Here is a 24,929-nt window from a genome sequence, read left to right on the forward strand (position 1 = left end):
CTCGTATTTGACTTTTTCGGCTGGAAGTACACAAGTATAAACATGCACACGGTCATATAGTATGAGCAGACAATCACACGAAATATTCTATTGTTGTTACCGTCGTTGTTGCCGTCATTGTTGCTGTGCTACCTTTATCTTTTGCTTGGTCATCCTGCTGTGGTCATTGGTGTTTTTGTTGTTGCTTCAACATTCAGTAAATACAGCGATGTATGTATACTTATATAAGCACTGTAATATGCCCGCAAACATTTTCACTAAATAGATTCTTTCACATTTCACACGATTATTATGGCATCGCCGCACTTTAGTTACTTTACACCTACAAATACACGCTCACAAGCAAGTAGCCCGGAGCAGCAAAGTACACTGACTCACGAGTGTACCTGTCAAAGATGTGACGCACACTCATACTAGTTTACAGCGATGCATTCAGGCAGCTCGTTTACCTCAGTTTCAAATTATCTGTCTATCGGTATGTTGCTTATAGTTGCATTGATTAGTGCGTTTCAACTATGATTATCCATTGGTGTTTAGCCTTTGCCGATTTTAAGCCACTAGAGGGTGTGAGAAAATCATTGAAGCCTAGACAGCTTAAGCATTTGTTGTTGTTGTTGAGGAAATGCGATTAAGACTTTTATTGAATGGAAAAATCACTTTGCCAGGAAATTAATTCTGTGCTTGAGTGTGTGAGGGTGTCTGGATATTAGTCCATTGTTTAAACTAATGATGAGAATAAATACTCGTTTACCTACAAATACTTTAAAGGGATATTATAAGCAATATTTCCACCATCATGAGGCTGAGGCTTAAGTATTCATCACCTTTTTATGAAATAGAAAAAAAATTATTATGGTTTTATGAGAACTCTATTTAGATCCAAAACATCTTTACAAGACTGTATTTACTCGATTTTATTGCTTTTTCGTTCTCTTCTTCCCAGATTCTCTAACAGGTTTTACTCAATTTTTTACTCTCTTCAGGGTGTCTAAGCACTTTTTCCGAAATTTCGAAGAGTCTTTAGCTTCTTCTAACATTCTATTATGAAATTATTATAATTTTTTTTACTAATTTCTTCTTAATATATCTTCAAAACAGCAATAAACACATTTCTTAAGCTTCCACTACCACTCACTTTCATTATTACTATGTTGTCGTTCTATTTCTGTTAGAATTCCGTAAATTTAGTTCTAAAAGTTTGAAAAAAGTGTACTCTCCACAATTTTGTTATTTTATTGTCTTTCAAAAAATAGTTTTGTTTACCAGCTGTTTAAGTTGTTATTGTTTTTGTTTACACAAATTTGAAAGAACTTTCTAAAGCGTATAAAATTTCAGTTGAAAGTTGGTGGGTGGTAGAGTGCTGAGATTATAGCCATGAAGGAGTGTTTGAGGTAAATATGAATTTTAGGAAACTTAGTGAGTAGTCAAGCAAGTGACTACACTAGGAGACGATTATATTGATTACTCAGTTTCGTATTTGAGAGCTTTTTCAAAGGATTTTTACAAATTGAGTACTTTAAAGTAGTACTTATAAGTAGTTTCGTACTCACTATAGACCTAATTTAAAAGTTCTAAAATTCATAAGACAAAATGGGTATACATATATTGCAAACCAAAATGAAGAATTCATAAGTCGCTTAAAACGACCATATTTCTAAGAGGCTAGGATTTGTGAAAGCGAGTAAACAGAATTTAACGTTATAATCTTATAATTACCTTTCATATTATTAATGCGTTCCTTTTACTAAATAAATAAATATATACGCATTACCATTCCTTCTCAAAACTATTGACTCCGAATTTCCGCCCAAAGATCATAAAGTCTAGCTCTCCCCAAATTTGTTTATACTATACTTGCTACATACTAAGTAAATAGTATGTGTGTGTAAATATAATAGTTGGTACTTTAGGTTTATCTACGGCAATAAACAGATCATTTAATGTATAAACATCCAGAAATGTTTGGAATATTAACGGAAAATGCATATTCATGTGTCATTCAACAGTCGCCACACCACCGAAATGCTCTAGATTCACTCGATGCCGCCGAGAAGGAGGTCTGTCGTTGCACTGCTCGTCGCCTTTTTTATCGCTTTGCCATTGCGCTGCACCTGAGCCTTAACTCATTTCATGCGCATTTCGATGTTTATATAACAATTTAACGCTCTTCAGTGCAACATATTTGAGTTTGTTGTTGTTTTTTACTTTATGTATACAAATTCTGTAACATTTCTGACTCCCTCATCGCAATATGGCAGATGTGTGTTATTTGAATATGAAGCCAAATATTGGACCAAATGTGCTTGTTGTCTTAGATATGAGTGTGCGTTGATAGGAGTTTTATGAAATACGAGGCAAACGTCTGCAGTGCTCCGCAGAGTGCAGAAAAATAAATAAATTCATGAATAAACGAATAATGAAAATGTTATTCTAAAAGCCATGCCCAATATGCGTATTAGTGTTAGTTGCAAGTGCATTTATTTACATACATACATACATATGGACTCACGTGTATTTATGCATTTGTCTTCGCATGCCGGCAATTTGTTGCGCTTTAGTGGCATTTTCTTTATTTACAAGTTTGACGAGGAGACACACAAACTCACCTATACACGACTTGGCTTCTTCTAGCGACCTCTTGTCAGTGCGCTAATACTTTTATACCGCTTGGGAACATAAACAAATATTTATTGTATAAACGCTGTGCAAATATATAGTCGTTTACATATAGACATGGAGAAACGAAAAAGAACTGAAGAAATGCAATAAAACTAGAATACTTGGAGAGTCTCTAAGAGCTGCCGCATAGCTGGCTGACAGCTCCAGCTTCGTAGAGTTAATTTGTATGTATATGTATATACAATAGGTATGTATGTACCTTCACCTGTCTTGGCAAAAGGAATTTATTCATCTACTCATTTATTTACTCACATGTTTACCATGGCATTTACATATCTACAGAGTTATGGCATGTAGATAAGAGCGCCTTAGACCCTTCCCTATACATATAATATGTACATATATTATTTTCATATGTGCCTATGACAGGCTCTTCTTTAGACAGCAGGTGCTATGGCGGTGAATGGAAACTACCGTGGTCACAGGAATATTACTGCCGATATTATTATTTATTATTTTTCACTAAATTAATATACTTTTAATGAATCTGGAATATATTTAACCTGAATATGTGACATTGTTATCGATAAATTTGCGTAAATTGGTAATCTACTACTCGATTAATTTTCGGTTCTTGTTGACGATATTCAGTAATTTCTATTGATGAGTAATAATTTCCAGTAGAGTATATTCATATAAATATATCTGTTATTAAATACTTTGAAGACGCTAACGGGTATTGAAAGATACTATTGTTAATTTATTAGTCGGCCAAAAAATATGTATCGATTATGAGTATCTTTAATATACTAGGAACAATTTTCGATAACAACATTAACCACTTTCCCATGAGCAATGAAGACTGTTACTGTTGCGCAACTCTTTCAAGAAGTTCATTTTGCCAGAAGCTAGAATATCACGCCCACCAATTGATTATTTGATTTGCCCACCGGCTGATATCTCTTAAAGTTTGAGCATACTTAAGCACTTTAACATTTTAAGCTCAAAACGTGCATATAACTTACTTTGTTGTTGGCTTCTGGCCCCACAACTACTAAAATGTTATTATGATAACAACTGTTGCTTTGAGCGCTGATATAAAACAATGCAAGTAAAGCAAATTAAATACAAATATACATTCGTGACCACTTACACACCTGCACAACCGAAACCACCGTCACCTCGGCTGCTTTTTGCCGCAAACACTTTTTGATATATCGAAATCGTATGCGAACTCACGAGATATTAAACATACACTAGTAGATATGTATATGGACTTGCGATAAGATTGCGATAAGGTTGTGGACTGGCGGTTTTGTATTTGCCTAAATATTAATTTGATATTGAATTCTTGTGGTTTTATTTAGTTGTGGACTTTGTTCTTTGTTTTGGGTCTTTATTAAATCACCAAGTAAGGCTATGAAGTGCGAATTCTATAACGGTGCATATATTACTTTGATAAAAAATATTCATAGGAAACGAATTCAGGAAGGCCTCATAAAATAGTTTATTAAACAATTTCCACAGAGCATACAAAAATAATTGGATAAAACAGAATTATTGGGAAAATTTGGCTATATTCTTATATGTATAGGAGTACACGATATATGCACATACAAGATTGGAACTACGTAGAATGTAACTTTATATCTTCGAAGAATATTTCTAAAAACTTAAGTTGCATTTTCGAAAATTTTGATGTTAATTGCACAACTTTCTGTAATCTTATAAAAACTTTTAGGAAGCTTCTTGCTTTTTAAAGCTTTACAGACATTTAAAAAAAATTAAATCTGTTAGTTGTGAATCATTTTCTTGAAAACTTTTTTTATTTAACAGCAGCTCGATGGAATTGTTTTTAAAGGTCTCTGAAAATGTTAATGATCGTCATTTCTAAATGTACAATTCATAGAAGCACTGTATTTTTTTAACAACAAAATACAATTCTTTCAGTAAAAGTTTTTCCAAAAATAACAAAAACTAAGTACAGTATTCTTTTCCTTCATCAGATTTGGATAAGATAGAGTTTGTACAACTTTATGTTTCATAACTTTTATCAATTATACACATTAATAGCTTTATTAATTGATTTCACAGAAATTTTTCATGCAAATCTCATATTTTCGTTCACAGACACTTAGCTTTGACCTCTTTCGATGGTACTTCTATACATTTATATAATTTTTCGTTCAAGCGTTACATTTTATTTGGAAATTGATCTGTTTTTGTTCGTTAAGGTCTTCCTCTTTATTGTCGACCATCTGGTTCGTTGCGTTAACTGCTCATTTTATTTTATTAAGTTCAGATACGGATACAGATACATATACCATACAAAAATATATACCCATGTATAACTTAATTATAGACTATTTATCTGTTTATTTGCATTTTCACATATTTGTATGTGTATATATGCCTTGATTATACAACATTTGGGATGCTGCCGCCTCTGTTACTTCCATCTACCAAAAACTGATGTCATCACTTTGTCCAATCCTTTGTTCATTCGAAGCTGTTTTCATTCTTACGCATACTTAATATATTCTCGCATACTTTGTCATTTGTAATTTATTTTCTTTGGCTTTGTCTTTCCATCTGCTCCATTCATTTCAATTAAAATAATTACAATTTTCATACATTAACAATTTAATTAGCATTATTTTCTCAGTTGCGTTTGTGTTGGTGGTGGCGGCCGAGCAAAGGAAGTACAAGCAGTCATTCACACGCAGTGCGACATGCCTAGGTGATGTGCATACCTACATATAGATATACATATATATTTGCTGATGAAGATAAGTTCAAGTCAGCGTTTGTGAATAATATCTGTGTTTGCTTACATGCCGGAGAACAGCACGGTACATACAAATCAACACACATCGGTATATACATACATATATACATATATGTATTATATAAATGTGATATATTTTGTTCAGTTCCGAAAGCTCTTACTGTAAAAACAGTATCAATATATCTAGAACGTAGAATATGTTAATTATATTGGCTAATTTTCTGTCTTCAATTACACCAATATTTACTTAAAAGTACCATTAATATGGTCACAAGGTCATTAAGCCTTGCCAGATCCAGTTCAGAAAGTAATTTAGTTGTACTATGTAAGCGAGAGATTATTTTGTATAAATATCTAGACTTATAATTTTGAAGATTTCTGCAAAAAAGATAGTAACCTTATAATCCCTTTAAGCGGATGTTTGAAGCTTTTGCTACAATTCCAGCTGTACTTTTTACCAATCTCAAGGTCGTCATAAAATCATGGTACATCGGTACCAACACAGAATCATACTCGTAACGAAAATTACTTCAATTCATTAGCATTCTCCCCAAAAATACAATAACAACTGTTAGATTTTGTAGACATTAGGATCATGAGTTCGATGATTACCTTGCACCAAGTAAACAAACGAAGTAATAATGACAATTGTTATTCTAACTGTCAGTGTTTTCCTTTCGTTTTTGTATTCTACTACTACTTACTTCTTTTTGTATTCTTCGGCAAGTAGTGCCGAGAGACTTTCATAGAACTTAACTATATTAAACAATAACAATAACAAGAATAAAACTTAAATGTTCTGCTTAAGAGACAAATAATAACATTCCTTTACTTAGGAAAGGAAACAACAACAAACGAAAACAAAATGCTTTCAACTAACGGAAAAGCAAACACATTCCAACATATCCCTAAACACATACTCAAACAAGATTAAAAGCACTCAGCCGTCGAGGCAGTCGCATTTGTACTCCATACTTGGAAAAGACTTAGCCAAAATACAGCCTGTGGAAGTAGTGTCGGAAGAAGAAGCAGCAACAGAGCAAACCGTTCTGTACACTTGTCAACACTATAAAATTAAGTATTGCCTGGGAAGCTGGGAAGCATTACTCGAGTTGTTGTTTTTGTGAATGCCTCGGAACCGAATTTGTACTTATGCATTGGACTTACAGTTATGCTTGTGTTTGGTAATGTGTGGCATAAGCAGCTTAAGTTGAAAAGTTGTTGGCTGTGTTTAACTAACGGGTGATTTTTTTGAGGTTAGGATTTTCATGCATTAGTATTTGACAGATCACGTGGGATTTCAGACATGGTGTCAAAGAGAAAGATGCTCAGTATGCTTTGACATTTCATCATGAATAGACTTACTAACGAGCAACGCTTGCAAATCATTGAATTTTATTACCAAAATCAGTGTTCGGTTCGAAATGTGTTTCGCGCTTTACGTCCGATTTATGGTCTACATAATCGACCAAGTGAGCAAACAATTAATGCGATTGTGACCAAGTTTCGCACTCAGTTTACTTTATTGGACATTAAACCAACCACACGAATGCGTACAGTGCGTACAGAAGAGAATATTGCGTCTGTTTCTGAGAGTGTGGCTGAAGACCGTGAAATGTCGATTCGTCGCCGTTCGCAGCAATTGGGTTTGTGTTATTCGACCACATGGAAGATTTTACGCAAAGATCTTGGTGTAAAACCGTATAAAATACAGCTCGTGCAAGAACTGAAGCCGAACGATCTGCCACAACGTCGAATTTTCAGTGAATGGGCCCTAGAAAAGTTGGCAGAAAATCCGCTTTTTTATCGACAAATTTTGTTCAGCGATGAGGCTCATTTCTGGTTGAATGGCTACGTAAATAAGCAAAATTGCCGCATTTGGGGTGAAGAGCAACCAGAAGCCGTTCAAGAACTGCCCATGCATCCCGAAAAATGCACTGTTTGGTGTGGTTTGTACGCTGGTGGAATCATTGGACCGTATTTTTTCAAAGATGCTGTTGGACGCAACGTTACGGTGAATGGCGATCGCTATCGTTCGATGCTAACAAACTTTTTGTTGCCAAAAATGGAAGAACTGAACTTGGTTGACATGTGGTTTCAACAAGATGGCGCTACATGCCACACAGCTCGCGATTCTATGGCCATTTTGAGGGAAAACTTCGGAGAACAATTCATCTCAAGAAATGGACCCGTAAGTTGGCCACCAAGATCATGCGATTTAACGCCTTTAGACTATTTTTTGTGGGGCTACGTCAAGTCTAAAGTCTACAGAAATAAGCCAGCAACTATTCCAGCTTTGGAAGACAACATTTCCGAAGAAATTCGGGCTATTCCGGCCGAAATGCTCGAAAAAGTTGCCCAAAATTGGACTTTCCGAATGGACCACCTAAGACGCAGCCGCGGTCAACATTTAAATGAAATTATCTTCAAAAAGTAAATGTCATGAACCAATCTAACGTTTCAAATAAAGAACCGATGAGATTTTGAGAATTTGAGAATTTGAGAATTTTATGCGTTTTTTTTTTTTAAAAAAGTTATCAAGCTCTTAAAAAATCACCCTTTACAAATATGTACTTAAACAATATAAAGTAATCAAACAATTCAATTCGATTTGACCCTACGCACTTCATAATACATACATATATATTTGCCTAATAGAGCAAAGCTATTTTTACCAATGACCCAATCCCTTCCATTTAATTACTGAAATGTTTCAGAATTTCGCTGATACACGCAAATGAACGCACGACATAGCGCAGCAGAACACAGCGCAGAAGAATATAAACCCTTGCAGAGCTCACAATTAACTACAAAATAATTATAATTGATAGATTTATAGGACGACCTTGACTGGCAGATATCGGCTGCCTCATACATACGACTAACAACCGAATCATGCGCAATTAACTCGCACAACGCACAAAAGATAAATCCGAAGGAAGACAAAAATGAAGAGCAAAAGTAGAAAGAGAACAAAAAATAGCAAAAGCCAGAGGCAACGAGCACGCATCAGTCAAATGGATTAGAAAAGTTTTTGACACCGCCAATGTGCCTCTGCGCCACCGACTAGCGCTCCTACGTCAATCATAACCAGGTCTATTTGATAGCTTTGAAATAGTTGCGAGCTGTCAGAAGAACGCAGAACAGCGCAGAAGATGGATATGAGAATTATACGAAATGTGCGAGCCAGAGCAGGCAGGTAAGTTGGAAGAGTGTGGCGGGGGTATAAGAAGTTTGTGTATATATTTGATGATTCTCGCTTGCCTGTGCGGCATATTCGAAACAGACGTCAAATAAACATTGATCGCATGTTGAAAGAAAATCACTCATAATGATGAAGTGATTTGAGTCATTCAACTCGCAGGCCACCCGCATAATTAAAATGCAAACAAAAAAATGAGGTAAGGAGATGCTGAAAACTTATGGGAAACACAGAGGTGATAAAATACAGATGAGAGTCACTTTTACTTAATCTAATTTTTTGCAGACCAATGCTCTCAACACGACTCGGTTTAATAGTGAATAATTTTGACCAAATATTGAAATATGTTTAAATAAAGAATTTCTTAAAAAACTGAAAACAGTAATCTCTAAACACCCTTCCCTCCCAAATAAGGCCCTCAACAAAAAACACACACGAATTTTCGCTGAATCCCCAATTTGTTAACTAAAACTGTGTTATCTTGAATACTTTTTGTTGTTCAACACCTCTCTCAGTAAGCCCAGCATCAATGAGTGCGAGCTGGTCTCACATCTGTTCAGCTATGGACATATATGCATATAGCATTTCGTGCTGGTATCGAGTGAGTGCTGCAGTTGCTCCGTCAGTCAGTCGCATTAGATATGAATTACTTAAGTGTATAAGCACAAAATTGTTCATTAATCTCGAATATTTGACAGCTTTAGCCAGATAAATGAAATATAACACGGACACGACAGCCAAATCACGACCGAATATATTTAAATATGTGTGCGCGAGTGGCATATGGTAGCCCTGTCGGAAAGATTTGTGTAAAAAGCAAAAAGAATCTCAGCGAACAAGTAACTCGTATAAAGACAGGATAAGAAGAATAAAAAGAGATCTTAAAACTCTAAAGAGTTACCAACATATTTTTTTGTTTCTCATGCACATTGAGATATGAGAGCGTCATTGTGTCAAATCGAACACGACTATTGGCAACATTTAAACAAGAAATCTATTTACTTAATGTACTGCCGGGTAACTGGATTTGTATACTAGTCTACAAACAATAAGCAAGTAATATATTTATACCGGACGAATAAGCTGCCTCGATGTTAGCTGGACCATTTGGCCCCTCCAACTAATTCGCAAATTTGCAAGCGTAAATATTTGTATGGACTTTCCTTAGGAAGTGTAGACTAAGTGATTTTTACGCTTATTTAATGGTTAGGCACGGATTTTAACAATGGAAGTTGGCTACATACATATTGGTCTGTGGATACTGACCTTAAATTAGTCGCTACAATTTGCTCACTTTCCAGCAGATTTTTTTTCAGAACATTATTTTTGTGGCACATATGTTCCCATATGTACTCATTCCAATAGACTGCAGACTCTGGTGCCACGATATCCATCATTCATGCCACAATCAATGACTTTTGCAAACTCACACTAAAAAAATATGAAACTTTTTCATAAGTTCACTTGCCCCAAAGTGTATTGAGTTGTTATCTGCACTTTTCAGCTCGCTTGCTTCGGACTTTTGCTGAGTTGCGTCGTCATGTCAGAACGCATCGAGGCAAAAACTTTGCTAATGATTTTGCGAAGCTGTAAATTGCTAAATAAATTATTGTTTTATTCTAAAATAAATTATTAATATTTTATTTTAATAACTTCTTTTAACATTTAATTTAACAATAATTTATTTTAAATATTTAATTAGAAAATTTCCATCGTCTTAGCAACTATGCGAAGCTTGTAAGAAACCTATTTACTTATGATATTCTCTCACATCTTCACTTACATAGTAAGTAATTTAATGTCATAAATCATGAGCTAACTGCATTTAATCATTTTTGTCATGACGCCGCCAGATAATTTATGCACATTGTATTGGGGCTGTCACAAAGTTATCGTGTCTGTCTGCTCTCTGTTTTTTTTCTCTCTCATAAATTTCGTTGTGATTTTTCTTTTTTTCTCTCACTGTTTTATTAATTTTGTTTTTTTTTTTCTGTTTTTGTCTCCCTGATCTTTTGTTTTGCTTGTTATTTACTAATACTGTCTGTCTATCTGTCCGCCCGTTCGTCTCTCTGTGTCACCTGCCATGTGGCTTATTGCTCACATTTTCCTCCAGCATGCGAAGCTCGCGTCACCGTCACATTAGCGCTGGCGTCAATTGTCGCATTTTCAAGTCATGGAGCGCCACTCGGTTTGTGCATAATTCAATAGTTCATGGAAAATTAATTGAAAATAGCTTTTTTTTATGAAACACCCGCCCGTCGGTTGGGAATTTATTTTCGCCTTTGCGGTTTAATTGCTGATGTAACAGGTTCCATGACTATTAAGCTTAAATTGCGCTGGAGCTTGAAGACTTATGAAATGTTTAAAATAAATATTTCGATTTTTGTAGACCTAGTCCGAGTCTCTAAAACTTGGTAGAGTAGGTGATATAATGCGCCATACTATTAACTCACAGTAAATATATATTGAAATTTTGGAAATATTAATTGAGGTTTTAGTTATTATTGCCTTTATAGAGACAACTTTTCAAACCGCATATATCAATCAGCATTTGTTTGCAACAATGTGGTATAACTGTAAATATTGATTCTACCACACTGCAACGACTAACGACCACAATTTCCCGGCCCTTTCAATCCCTAAATGCAAAAGTACTCAATTAATCTGTTCGAGAACTCATAAATGGGTTTTAATTTCTCACATATTACAAAAGTCAAACTTTATCCAATTTACATGAAAAAAGTAGTGAAAATAAAATCACTTGACACACGCAGAAGTTTGTGAAAACCGCAATAACCAACAGCCGGCAGGCATTTGGATTGCCTTTTCGCTTTCACTGACTTTTCGCTCTCGCCCAACTTTTCAAGTAAATTTCCCTAGTTTGTAGTGTTATCCTTACTGGGCTGTGCGTATAAAATACTGATTGGTGAGTTCTCAGAAGTTCTTAGTTTGTATTGTTGTTGTGGTTTTCGTTTTACCGAAGTTCTTGCTAGTGATTTACGCATCTACAATTGACTCGCCCTAACCTTTGCAATGAAAGTGTCGTTCGCTCGTGAGACTGGGACATTATTGAATGACACAACAATAACCATAAGGCAAACACTAACAATTGACATCAATAACAAATTTTATCGAAGTTTAACAACTTTTTTAGGAATTTTCGATGCTTTTTGTTTTTCCTCTTTCTCTACTCATTCTTATTTACTTATTATTCTCCTCATCCACTCGTGGTATATGCCTTAACGCACGCTGGCATTTTGCTAGAAACTTGACGAGCACATTTTTCGTATCCTTGGTGAAAGTTTTAAGTGCATAGAATTTGATGCTCGTCACAGTTGTGGCAAATGTATGTATGTATGTTGTTGTGGATACTCGGGTTCCACTGGGGTCCTTGTCAATGAAGGCAAAATAAATTCGTTTGTAGAGAGAAATTTGAAAATGAAGAACCGCTCTCGTTAAGAAATCTAAGTAAGTGATTGCTTAAGTGGCAACAAGAATTTTGTGTGCCGCAAGTAGAAGTTTATTTTTAGGGGATAAGCGTAAAATTTGTGCAAAGGTCGTGCAAAGACGAATGCAATCAAATGTTTGGAGCTTTAATGCATTTTGTAATACGTAATTTAAAATATAACAATAAAAGCTTCGAAAACTTAAAGCTTCTGCAATTTGTTGATGCTGAAGCTTTTGGTATTTATGGAGAGCATATATCAGCAATTATTAAGCATTGCAGGAAAAGCTTTCATGGTTCTCTCGTTGCTTCTTAAAACTTTCGACTCCTATGCACTTAACTACTTTATACGTACTAGGCATTATCTTAATCAATAATTAATTGTTAACTTTCATCGTTTTCGATTGCTTTAAAATGAAAATAAGGTATTTGACTTCACATATTAAAATTTTCTTTTTTATTTTGATAGATATTCATTTCACGCCAAGTAATTATTAAAAAGCTTTCATCACATTTTGAGTTTAATATTTTTTATTTTGTCGATTAGAAAATATGTATTACACGCACAAAATCTTGTCTAAATTAGTCGAATAGATATAATTGCCTCACTTTGTAACCACCCTAAAGCTTCTTAGTGCATTCATATATAACTAAAATAGGTTGGCTATATTTGCTGTAAACTCAAAGGAGAAACTCTCAAATCGTCTAAAAGCAACTCAAAGCTAGCGGAGTATTTTATTTGCTTCGCTTTTGTAGACGCTTTGTTGCTATATTTACTTCCCACTAACTGTCGCCAGTAGGTCCTACTCCAAAGGTATCAAACCCCGCGCACAACACAAACATTATTGCCCGCGCGTTGACTTTTTTCTGTGTGAAGTTGGTTAAGCACACAAAGCCGCCTTGCCATTGCAACTTGCCACTTTGAAGTGCATGCGCTGAAGCGTAACCAGTTTTGCGTTTTGAAATTTATTTTTATTTTTTCCCCCAGTTTCTCACTCATTTCCTTGCTTTTTGCCATTTATTGCCGGAAATGTGCTTACTTTGTGTGTTGCATTTGTTGTATGTAATTGTAACTTTGATATTCATTTAATGACTTTTCATTACGTGATTTTACGGTTTTGGATGACTGTCGATTTTTAGCTACTAAATTATTTAAGGAAACCCGCTCCCGTTTGCGGACACTGCGTCCAAGTTGACGTTGCATGCTTCATTCGCCGTCTTGCCACTTAATCGGCGAAAACCAAAAGTCAACTGAACTTACAAAGTAAAAACTTTGCATTGACATTTCATTAAATGCATTTTAACAGTACACCCACATTAATTACACAAAAATTACAGTGGACATACTTGCCGCCAGCTATTTAAAGTCAGTAGCTAAAGTTTTGCAAAGCTGCCACACTCACTAACCGGCTGACTTACTTACTTCACAAACACATTAACAATATATAAAAACAAGAAAAATAAATATTTTTTGTTTCTCACTCACCTTTTTCCTCAAAGTTGCCACTCAGCTTAATGTCGATCGTCTCGAAGTAATCCCGCACGCTGTTGCATTGTTCGCGTGTATTTAAAATCTTGCTGGTCGAATCGCGTTGCAAGCGGCGCTTGTGATGTGCGTGGTGCTCCTGTTGTTGTTGTTGCAGTTCATGATGTGCATGATAATGATGAGCACCATCGAGATGCTTCGCCTGGACGGCCGTTGGCAATGCCAAACAACTGCTGGCCACTAAGAGGGCAATGCAAACTTGCAGCAACGTGAATAGTGGGAGTTGTTGCTGTTGTTTCTGATTTGCGGCATTCCGTTGGCCGGCAATTTCTGCGGTGGAGTGGGCCATATTTTTAAGTGTGAGTTTATGTATTAATGTAATAAAAACAACAACAAATGTATTGCACACTTTTCACTTGCTTATTTATTGTTGTTGTGTGGCTTTCGAGCGATTAATGGAGCTTAATACGTCTAAAAAGCGATATTTAACTTTTTAATGTGCTTTAAATATTCTTATTTTTGTTGTTGTATTTTTTTGTTATTTCTTTTATTTTTCGGGTATTCTTAATTTGTATGTTGTAATATCGTCGGCAACACGCCTTTGATATCGCACTATGCAAATAATTCACAAATCACGTTGCCTTTGTGATCGGCCACTATCAAAAATACATAACACAAAACTGTAAAAAAAACAATAACAACAATTAGTAAATTAAAATAACCGGCATATTTTTAGAAAATTTGTGCGTTTGACGACTTGTTAGCCAATTAATGGATTTGATTAAATTTTAATTTCACAATGAAACACTTTTATGTTGTACGAACACTGAATAATAATATAAAATCTATAATCATATATGTAATATATTTTATATAAAAAAATTTTCACAATAAAAAATATCGGTTTAAGAATTTTTTTTTCCTTCAAAAATCACGCGTATTCTTTTAACACAATTTGCCACCTGCGGTTATATGTCTCACAAATATGTTCACTGTATAAACTTTCTTATTGCTTGTTATTATATAACAATAAGTGTTGTTGCTGTTAGCATTTCTTATTTTTACACACCACAGCTTGCCACTAATTGTGGCATAAATCAGCGTCAAGCGTTTATTTTTTTCACTTTGCGCGACTTTCTTTCGATTATCTATTATGCTTTTAAAGCGTTGCACTTGCGTTTATTTTTAGCGCCCGCACACTTTGTTGCTCCTGCCTTTATGTAAATATGTGTGTCTGAACAGCTGACTGCCGCTTTTTTTGCTCGCGCGGCCAACAATGAATGTCACGCTGTTGACAGCCGGTCGCTTTGTGTGGCACACAATCGAAACGCTTCCGTACACGCTTGTCAATAGCTAGCTAAATTTAGCTGAAATGAACACTTGGCGGCAATGCGCTTTGCGTACAACTGAGCGCTAAAGCGTTTGGTGAATTCTGCTTGTGAAAAAGTCACTATTTACACTGTCTTCGAATTTTTATTTTCTTTCACCTAGAGACTCAACCTTTTATTTTATTTATTGCTTATTGATGCGCACGCCTCTATTTGCTGGTGCTTGTATTTGTTGTCTTAAGCATCCGTTCAGCTGATTTCTAGTCTACTGCTTTTAAGAGTTGTATACATATAAACATTTAGATTTGACCGCACCAACAAGCGTCTCAAACAATAGCGCGCTAATCGTGCACGTCCAATTGACCAAGCGTTTAAGCTTCTACCGCACGCTTTCTACACCAACAAGCGCCTCTAACGCTATCTAACCGCGCACACACTTGCGTTTATTTACTTAATTGAATTTAAGCAACGCGTCCGACGACCGCAAGAAAGACATGAACATACCCGCGACCGATAAACTGTGTAGAAGCTACAAAAGCAAATTATGCTTAAAGACAAAAGTGAGAAAAACGCTCGTACGTTTGTTTATCTCCGCGACGCTGCGCGCACAGGCGGCACAGGTAACGCGACGCGTCTGCAGTCAACGCAAGCAGCGCTCAAGCGTATGAGAACGGCAAACAAACCGCAACGTCACCTTTCTTTCTTTCTTCTTCTTTTATTACACTTGTTCGTAACGCTGTTGACTGATTGCTTTTTACTTTTTTACGAGCTTGATTCTGATATTTTTTGCAGTTGCTTTGTTTGGCACGTTTCTTCGACCGTCCGCTCTGCTGCGTGCGCGTGTTTGTGCTGGTGCTTTTAATGTGCGAAATTGTACATTAAGCGAAACGCTCGCAGAATCTAAATAGAATACGTAATTTTGTCTGTCCTAAACTTTTACACAACCCACGGTAATACACTAGCTTGATGTCTCTAATACTCAGCAGCTGATTTTTGTTTGTGATTCACTTGTTCCTTCACCGCGTACACGCTACTAATGACAGTCAAACGCTTTGCAAAAAAACACACACAGTTTACACTTTCAGCTAGCTATTAAACGTTTGTTGGCAACAGCGCTTATGCGTTTCAAATTGTTGGTTTTGTTGTTGCTGTTATTCTGATAATTAATCTCTTGCTCTGTTTTCAGTATTTTTTTCTTATTCGCATGTCTGCTTTGATTATTAATCTGCAGCACACGCTCGTAAGTACACTACAAACGCTTAGTAGAATAGTGATATAATCGTACACACTAAATCGCAACAAAACAGCGGTCAAATAAGCGCAACAACAAAATAAACACAAACACAAAAAGTTTAAGTTCACTGAAGTTGATCAACGCGCTGTCAACACTGAGAACATTGCGGCACTTTGCAAAATTACACTAAAAACAACAATAATTTAATTAAATTCCAATTCATGCTAAACACTGTTCACCACACACATTTCGAATTTACAATAACAATAAGATAAATAATTTTTTCTTTGTAACTATTATTTTGTACCTTTTTTTCTCGTCTTCAAACGCACTCGTCACTAGCAGATATGCTCGTCACTGCTGCCGCTATTTCATAGATTGTCTATTTACACACTTCGTGTTTTTTCACTTATATTTTCTGCTTTGATTCTATTATTTTGCTTATTTCATTTATTTTTACAACACTAATATATTTCTTTGCTTTTCCACTTGCGTTTAATTATAAACTCAACGCGATTCACAGCGCTCTCGGCTCCGCATTTGCTGGCTATGACTAGCACACGGTATTTCTTTTTTTGCTTATTTTTTTTTTCTTTTTTTCTACTCTGTTTAAACGGCGGACTAGCGTTAATTAAGCGCTATTACGGTTGCACACGTCCGAACACTCCGACAACTCGTTGGCGTATAGCGTTTGAATGGCAAGAATTTTGAGAAATGTTCGTTGCTGTTCGCTTCGAACATCGAACTTAGCGGTTCGTTTCGTACAAGTTTGTAGTTGCTTGTTCGGTTGTGATGTTCGTGTTGTGAGTTTGAGTTTGAGCAGAGTGCCGGTGAAAATTGATTATTGTTGGTTGTACAGTGGTGGCAACTGTAAGTGACAGTTAAATATTACAGTTTACGAAATGCAACCCAAAAACAATAAATAAATTACGTGAATAAAATTAAAAATGTTATTAACTAATTGTCAGAAAAATAAAATAAATTAATTGTTTAAAAAATTTAAAAATAATTTCCCATATATTTGCATGCCCATAATATATGACGATTGTTTGCAGAGATATAGGGTTATCCATGGAAAGATCATTACAATGACAAATTGATTTGAGTAAAATTGTTAAAAATTAATTAAATTTTGTAAACGTGCTCTTCGGCGTCGAAGCAAGTTGGTACATAGGCGGAATTAAAGGATATTTTTAGAAAATACAAAAATTATTATAACTCTGGGGTCTATCAAGATAAAAACATGTCATACCTTCAAATAGTATCCATCGTCGGATTCTCTTGTCACGAGTGGAGTAGTCTCTTAACATAACTTTAATTAATTTAACTAAATTTAAGGTAAGGTTATAGCAATGACAACTAGTTAATGAAATCAATTCAATCTGTCAAAAAATTGGTATAACTTATAAAGCGGGATAATTGTAATAATTCTTCGTACTAAATTTTAGAATAATTTCAAACTTACCTCATCTCAAACTCTTTATAGCGACAGCGGTAACGAAAACGCCAGTTTATAATACAGCGAGATGTCATTAATGAAATATAATATCCGGTGTATACATAAGAGGTCCCGGTCACTCACTCACTTTTGTAAATTTTATTTTTTCGTAGGTCAGTTAGCATTTAACTCTCGGACAGCTAAGACTGTAGGTATTATTGAGGAAGTTTGGTAAACATAATAAATAAAGACAAGTAAGGATAGGCTAAGTTCGGGTGCAACCGAACATTTTATACTCTCGCAATTTATTGAAGAAATTTTATTTACATAACACACAAATTTACCTATAAATTCGGCATAAAGTTTAATAGAATAACGAAAATCGTCCTATATAGTGTATGAGGGCTGACGTAATTCCTGAACCGATTTCATTCATTTTCACCAGCAAGGTAAACTATATCCAAGACTATACACTCACTTAATTTCGCTAAGATATCTCACATATTATCCAATACATAGATGCAGATTAAAGCCAACCGTATTTTTGAAAAACTTATAATTAGGTATATGGGGGCTAGGAAATGTTATTATCCGATTTTAATAATTTTTGGAACAGAATCACACTATTAGAAGAAAACAATTTCCTCTGAATTACATTAAATTATCAAAGAGATTTATCCATGTTTTCGATTAAAATTTACCCTTAGGCGCGGAGTTCAACATGTTCGATAACAGGGCCCTTGAAAAGTTATTGTCCGTTTTCGACAATTTTTTCTCAAGTGAAGCCAGAGATGATATGCACTATTTGTGCAAAGTTTTATTCAGCTATCTTCATTGGTTCCTTATGTTTACATTATAAAGTGAAGGAATCAGATGGAATTCACAATTGAGTTATATGGGAAGTTGTCGTGGTTATGAACCGATTTCATCCATTTTTCACATATGTCATCAGGGTGTCAAGAAGGTATTATGTACCGAATTTCATTGAAATCTGTCGAGTAGTTCCTGAGATATGGGTTTTGGCCCATAAATGGGCGATGCCACGCCCATTTTTCATTTTGTGAAAAAATCTGAATCCTTCTGCTATTTCTTCTGTAAAATTTAGTGTTTCTGACGTTTCTCGTTAGTGAGTTAACGCACTTTTAGTCATTTTCAACCTAACCTTTGTATGGGAGGTGGGCGTGGTTATTATCCGATTTCTTTCATTTTTGAACTGTATAAGGAAACGGCTAAAAGAAACGACTGCAGAATGTTTGGTTTATATAGCTTTATTGATTTGCGAGATATACTAAAAACCTATTTGAGGGCGGGGTCACGCCCACTTTTCCAAAAAAAATTACATCCGAATGTGTCCCTCCCTAATACGATCCTATGTTCCAAATTTTATTTTCATAACTTTATTTATGGCTTAGTTATGACACTTTATAAGTTTTTAGTTTTCGCCATTTTGTGGGCGTAACCTTCACGATCAAGCTTTACATGCTTACCGTATAAAATTTTGGGGAAGGAAATGGTGATGGCATCTTTTCACATCAAAACGGATCGCGAACCAGCTCAGATGCAGGGGGTGTCATCTAATAATTCGGTGCATTTATGAGCTATGTAATATAGCACTTTGCATAGAGCGATAATGTGTAAAAAAATTATCATACTAAGAGACATCAAAATATCACTTAAATTTGTTTATATAACTGCTACTTTACACAGATTCGCTTGGGTGCATGAGGGAAATAATTACATGATTTTAATAAACACCTTATAAATGAATTTAAGAAAAAAATATTTGATACATGGTTGGGATGTTCTAGGTTAAGAAATTACAACGGCTCAACATTTGTGAGTCACTGCAAAGGTTTAAAGGCCTAAGGGAAAACTCCAATTAGTACAAAACCATTTCGTAGATTTCTTAGAAGTATTAAGTGTTCGTCGAGATTCATCGCTCGTCATCTATACGAACTTTTTGTCTGCAATTCAGAAATTTTTTGTGTACAGTCATACACACACATTGAAATTTTAATTAATACGTCAGCTTTTATATTTCAAAATACAATGACTACTGCACGCCGTCATACAGATTTCCTAGAAGAAAAAATCCTTAAATCCCTTACAACTAATTTACACATTTGTAACAAGGAAATTCAATTTAAACCTCTTAAGAAGTCTCATCTAAAGAATGGAATTGTAAGATTGCAACGTTATTACGAAATTAAGCTTACAAATGAGCCGCGCAACCGCAGGCTTTAAAATGCAGCTCAACATATTCACACCTCGCCTTAATGCCAATCTCACTTTCCCACATTCATATTCGATTCTTTTCGAAGTCTGTTTTTGCAGCCGACATAGATTAGTGAGTAATCACGGAGCCATGCATAGTTCCAGTCGAGTATTTCCTTTTCGTTGGTTATTGATTCGAGTTCGAAAGTAGCCGAAGGGCAGGCAATAAAAGATTGAAGAGCAAAACACCGAACGTGGTGAACAAAGCTGAAATTGAAATGAGTTTATGGCTGGCAGGAGGAAACATCAAAACATTGATTTGAAATTAAAAAGCTGCCACATCATTAAGATAAAGCTATGATTTATAATATGCAACCTTTTAAACACGTTAGTGTTGTTTTGCTCTAAAGTGTTTCGCATAAACAAAAAACACTGACAAAAGAAGATATTTATACATACGTATATATTCTAAAAACGAAGGCTCGACCAGAATTTCTTAAACCGACAATCGGAAGAACTTAGCTACAACAGAACTGTAGTTATGAAGATACAATAAAGCGGTGATTCTGAAACAGAGTCGAGAACGAAACCAATTCATGTAAGTAAACCCTTTTCCTGGATCATTATGACCAACTTTCTGGCTCTAGTCCTGTTAAATGCCGCCATTAGACCTTGATTAAACAAATACTGGAATGCTATTTATATTAGGCAGAACACTGAGGCCTTGAGTTTCTTCAAACATTAGCGAAATCTTGGCTGCTGATCCCGCTCAGATGAATCCAAATCAAACTCATCATTATCTTCATATTATTCATAATTCTCTTTGTCTTCTTCAAACTAAATTCGATTTCTATATATAAAATTACAACAGAATATTTAAATATATGTTCTCAGTGCAAAACAAAGCAAAGAATGCCGAAAGAGTTCAACTACATAAGAAGAATGTTGAGAAGAAATGCTGCCAGATTCGTGATTCATCTTTGCATTGTTCTTGTGCCGCGCTCCTTTTTCGAACTCATTTCATCGTTCGTTTTTTCTTAGCGCCAAGAACTGCGATTCGTATTACCAACAAGCAAGACGCAAGTTGCCTTCTACATGGACTCTCGTACATGGTACCAACAATACCCGCATATAGCGAACATCATGTGAGATCTGACCACGGTGTGCTAAGCAGCGCTCCTTCTGCTCACCTGAAAGGTATTTGGCATGCGTGCCTATGTGTGCGTTTCCGTGATTGCTTGTGTGTGTATGTGCGCTCGCAATGTTTTCTCGTCTAACAGGTTCCACTTTGGCTGCCACACAATGGGCTGCTGGTACTCAGCAGAGCGCCGACATTCCTGACTCAGCTCGGCCGAAGCCAAGAAGGTGAAGGCTGCGGCAAAGGAGGCGTCGCGTTCGTTACCAGTGTAGTCAGTTTCATTTTATTTGCATTGCATTTTTGATCACATGTGCATATACATGTATATATCACTTCTCTTTTCGCTGTGCTTAAGTTTCTTCAATTTCGCCATTATGGCGAATATTTTTTGCTTACAACAAGCAGTGTTGCACTCATCTTGGGTATGGTTGTTGTTCTTTTTTGTTTGTCTTGCTGCTGTTGGAGTGTCAAATTAACGCTTCATTTACAAGTCCAACCAACAACTAAGCAAGCAACAACTAAGAAATTGAAGCTTCCATTTAACAGATTATTTTTGGCGATTTCATCGGAAGCTTTCATGTTGTATAAAATGTCATATTTGTAATGCATTGTTGGTATTATTCTCCTGTTTGATGCAGTAAAGTAGCAGATTATCCTCAGTCCCGATATTTCCTACCGTACTGGAATATCTGAAGCACCATAATTAAACCTGTACTCGACCTCATACTTTCATTCAACCACATATTCGGAAAGATTTGCAAGTTAAAAATTTGTATCATTTCAGGTGGCTTATTATTTGTATTATTTGTTAATGCCGATTTTCTTTTCTATGATAGGAGTGAAGATGAAATGGCTGGAGAAGGTCAAGTGTTAGTCTCAGCTACTTGCCTCTATACTCTCTTACTATTAATCAAGACTCGTCAGAAATTCGTCAGAGTGTTACCAACGAAGTTCATTCTCCTATAATTAACTCATATATACATTTCCCCTCAGCTTAGTCAGTTAGTTGCAGAAATATTGTTCTTTGAACACACATCAACAAATAAACTCATACCACACATACTCGTATATATATATGAATTCACTCATTGCTGCCAAGTCATCTTCGGATTGCCCCAGAATCACCGGCTGACCGACGCTGAAACAGAAAATAAAGCAAAAACAACAATAATTGGCATTTGTTCAACGCAAAAACTTATCTATTCTATTAAGCAAGCAACCATGATGCATCCGTCACATCGTCTGAATGGCAGCAACAACAAATACAACAGTTGCATGCAACAATACAATACGCCACACTGCCTACACAAGCAGTTCCGGTGCAGGCGAAGCAGAATCGGAAAATCGCAAAAATCTGTTAATTCATCAAAGTGTTGTAGAATCAACTCATCACCCCCTCCACCCTTCCGCCAAGAAGCAGGTTGGATATAAATCTTTGTAAATTAAAAACAATTGCACTTTTGATAGATGCGTGTGGGCTGTCGAACAGATGCCTGTTGTGTATGTGTGGAAGTCTGAAATAAAGGAGATTGTGTTTTCGTGTTGAATCGGCATCGATGGCAATACATTGAATGGACGCACCCACGTTAAAACCCCTCAGCTGGTACTGAGGGCTTCCACTGGAAGAACATGTCGGTGGGAAATCCATGAATTCATATCATACCCACCCTTTATCCGCCTACAGCAACCCCAGCATGCAATTACTGCTGGTTTTCTCTTCCACCTCTGTACATATATACATATGTATGTATCATAATTGGCCCCCTGATTGTGCTCTGACGAATTGCGTGCTCCTGGTCATGACAGGCGGGTAGACGACTGAGTGATTCTCAATAAAATCGATATATCTTGTAATTCGTAACATTCCTTGGCTTCGCCAGATCAATTTGGCTGATGATTCAAATGAAAAGTGTGTGTGTCAAGAGAGTTAGTCAAGTGTTGTATGGGCTACTGGCGACAATTGGGAGCTGATTTTGATATTGTTCGCATACAAACATCATAGACGTCATAAAACGAACTATTTCTGCCGTTTAGGCTGATTAAAAGTAAAAAAAAAAAAAACAAAAATAAAGCTATTTAAAATATCCCGCTTCTAGTTGGTTATTTCAAGGCCATATTTATTCTTCAAGAGCTTTGTATGAAGCCACCGATCGGATGCCAGCGCCACATACATTTTGAATGGAAGTTATCGAAGCAATTCACTAGCACAACCTTAGATTTCCCCAACACATTTCTAGAATGCCGATAAAAAATTGCATATTACACAGCCAGCATTTCCCAGAAATCACGCAGAATCTTGTTGTCACATTCCTGACCACAATGAGAAAGAGAAATAAGTGCAAAAGGACAAAAACAAAAGTCGCTAAAACAAAATCATTGAAGCGCTGCGAGTAATAAATAATCACAATGGTCGGCTTTTAAATGCAAAACTTGTCAGCGAGCGAAATGCCAACAAAGGCGATATTTATTTTAAGGACGAACAAGTACGATGAGGGTCCATAACCGCCAAGAACAGCGCTGAAAGAAAAACGGAAACAAAATTTAAATGAAAAATGAAAAAAAAAAACGAAAAATCCTAAACCTTACATGGCATTGCATTTTGTATTTATCAAAAAAAAAAAAATGCAACAACAACAGTGCAACAGTGGAGATGAAAAATTTCTCAACTTTGTTGCATGGCAACAGCACGGTTAAGAACAGCGAGTGGCCACTGTAACATTGTGTAGGCCCATGCGAAACCTTTCCAAATATAAGAAAATAAAATGAAATCGGTAAAAATAAAATATTGGAGTACGTGGAATTTGGGAGGCGCGGAGGGTGTGTACGCTGAGGCGATGCAATGCGCGTCGTGTTGAGATACGTGGCGTCAACTAATATGCTTATTGTGCAAGTTGCCAGTGTGGTGTGTGATTCAGTTGTGTGCTTTTTTATTATATTTGCTGTTTTGTAGCCGCCTCTGCAGAAGGATTTTGAATTCACAGCCGCCGAAAGAGCATGAGAGAGATATGTAAATACATGTAATGTAAATTTTTTTATTACAAAGTTATACATTTCGAACAGACTTGATTCCTATTTATCGAAAATTGCTTCGAGTAACCCTTCCAGAGATATCTCGAAGCTGTATGTGGATACCCACCTTAAGACCAAAATCCTGTAAAACCAAGAACTTTCTTGCTGATGGTACAAAGCTCAACGACAACGTTGGAGACATTTCAAGGTGGAGTTCAAAGTTGTTAGAGAGTAGATTCATTCTTGACTTTGGTATTCACTGAACTAAAGTAATTTACCAAGCGTATTAGGACGTCTACTTTCATGTAACATCCGAATAAGTATGTACCAGATCGTAAAACTGTTCCAAATTTCAGACGAACTTACTAGTTTACTGCATCCATTTCGAGTTCTTGATTCGCATGAATTGAAGCTGTATTAACCACTTGCGATTTATTCTTGAAACAGACCTCTTTGATGTATTTTTATAGAGCTATCCATTGTATCTAAGAACCATTTGGAAGAACCACCATTGTCCAATCTCTTCTCATCGTTCTTTACTATTGGTTGTCATTGGTTAATATTATTCTGAGCTAGCAAGCTGAGATTAAAAATTGAGTTTATAGTCGTATTTATATTCCTCCCTTTTATTTTGCTACTATTTAAATTATATGTAGATATTGAATTTATATGATGTATATATGTTTATCTTTGCCCACGACGCATGTCGTTTGCCTTCACACACGCCTTCATCTCTAGGCAAAAACCAAACTGCAGCCCGCAGAAAAATAAGAAATAAATCAGTGTATTGAGGCATTGATGCAACACAAATGGCAAAACAGTGGGACAAAGTTTTAATCATAACAAGATATTGAAACAGCTGAGAGTATAAGGAGGGACCTCTCTACGATCGTCAGTCTAAAGACTCTTATGGATCTGTAAGATATTTATTTTCGAGAATGTTAAAATATTTTTTATATTCGAGAATCTTCAAATCGTACACTGTGGTAGCAATTTTATCTTTAGCATTTGCAAAAACCCAACTGTGC

The 24,929-nt window shown here is 35.8% G+C and overlaps 1 protein-coding gene across 2 annotated transcripts in view; it reads right to left on the reverse strand.

Moving 5' to 3' along the window:
* LOC105221165 (division abnormally delayed protein) overlaps nucleotides 1-24,929 on the reverse strand; it is a 301,758-nt gene that overhangs the window by 137,016 nt on the left and 139,813 nt on the right. Inside the window, exons 1-2 of one of the 2 annotated variants that reach the window (XM_054230174.1) lie at nucleotides 16,410-16,797; nucleotides 13,541-14,220 (exon numbers count right to left, since the gene is read on the reverse strand). The exons of the other annotated variant lie outside the window; for it this stretch is intronic. Coding sequence (XP_054086149.1) covers nucleotides 13,541-13,889 — 349 coding nt within the window. The 5' untranslated portion in view covers nucleotides 13,890-14,220; nucleotides 16,410-16,797. Of the gene's footprint in view, nucleotides 1-13,540; nucleotides 14,221-16,409; nucleotides 16,798-24,929 lie in introns of those variants that run through there. 2 annotated transcript variants of the gene reach the window in all.

Source organism: Zeugodacus cucurbitae, chromosome 4 (assembly GCF_028554725.1).
Source record: "Zeugodacus cucurbitae isolate PBARC_wt_2022May chromosome 4, idZeuCucr1.2, whole genome shotgun sequence".
Taxonomy (NCBI): Eukaryota; Metazoa; Arthropoda; class Insecta; order Diptera; family Tephritidae; genus Zeugodacus; species Zeugodacus cucurbitae.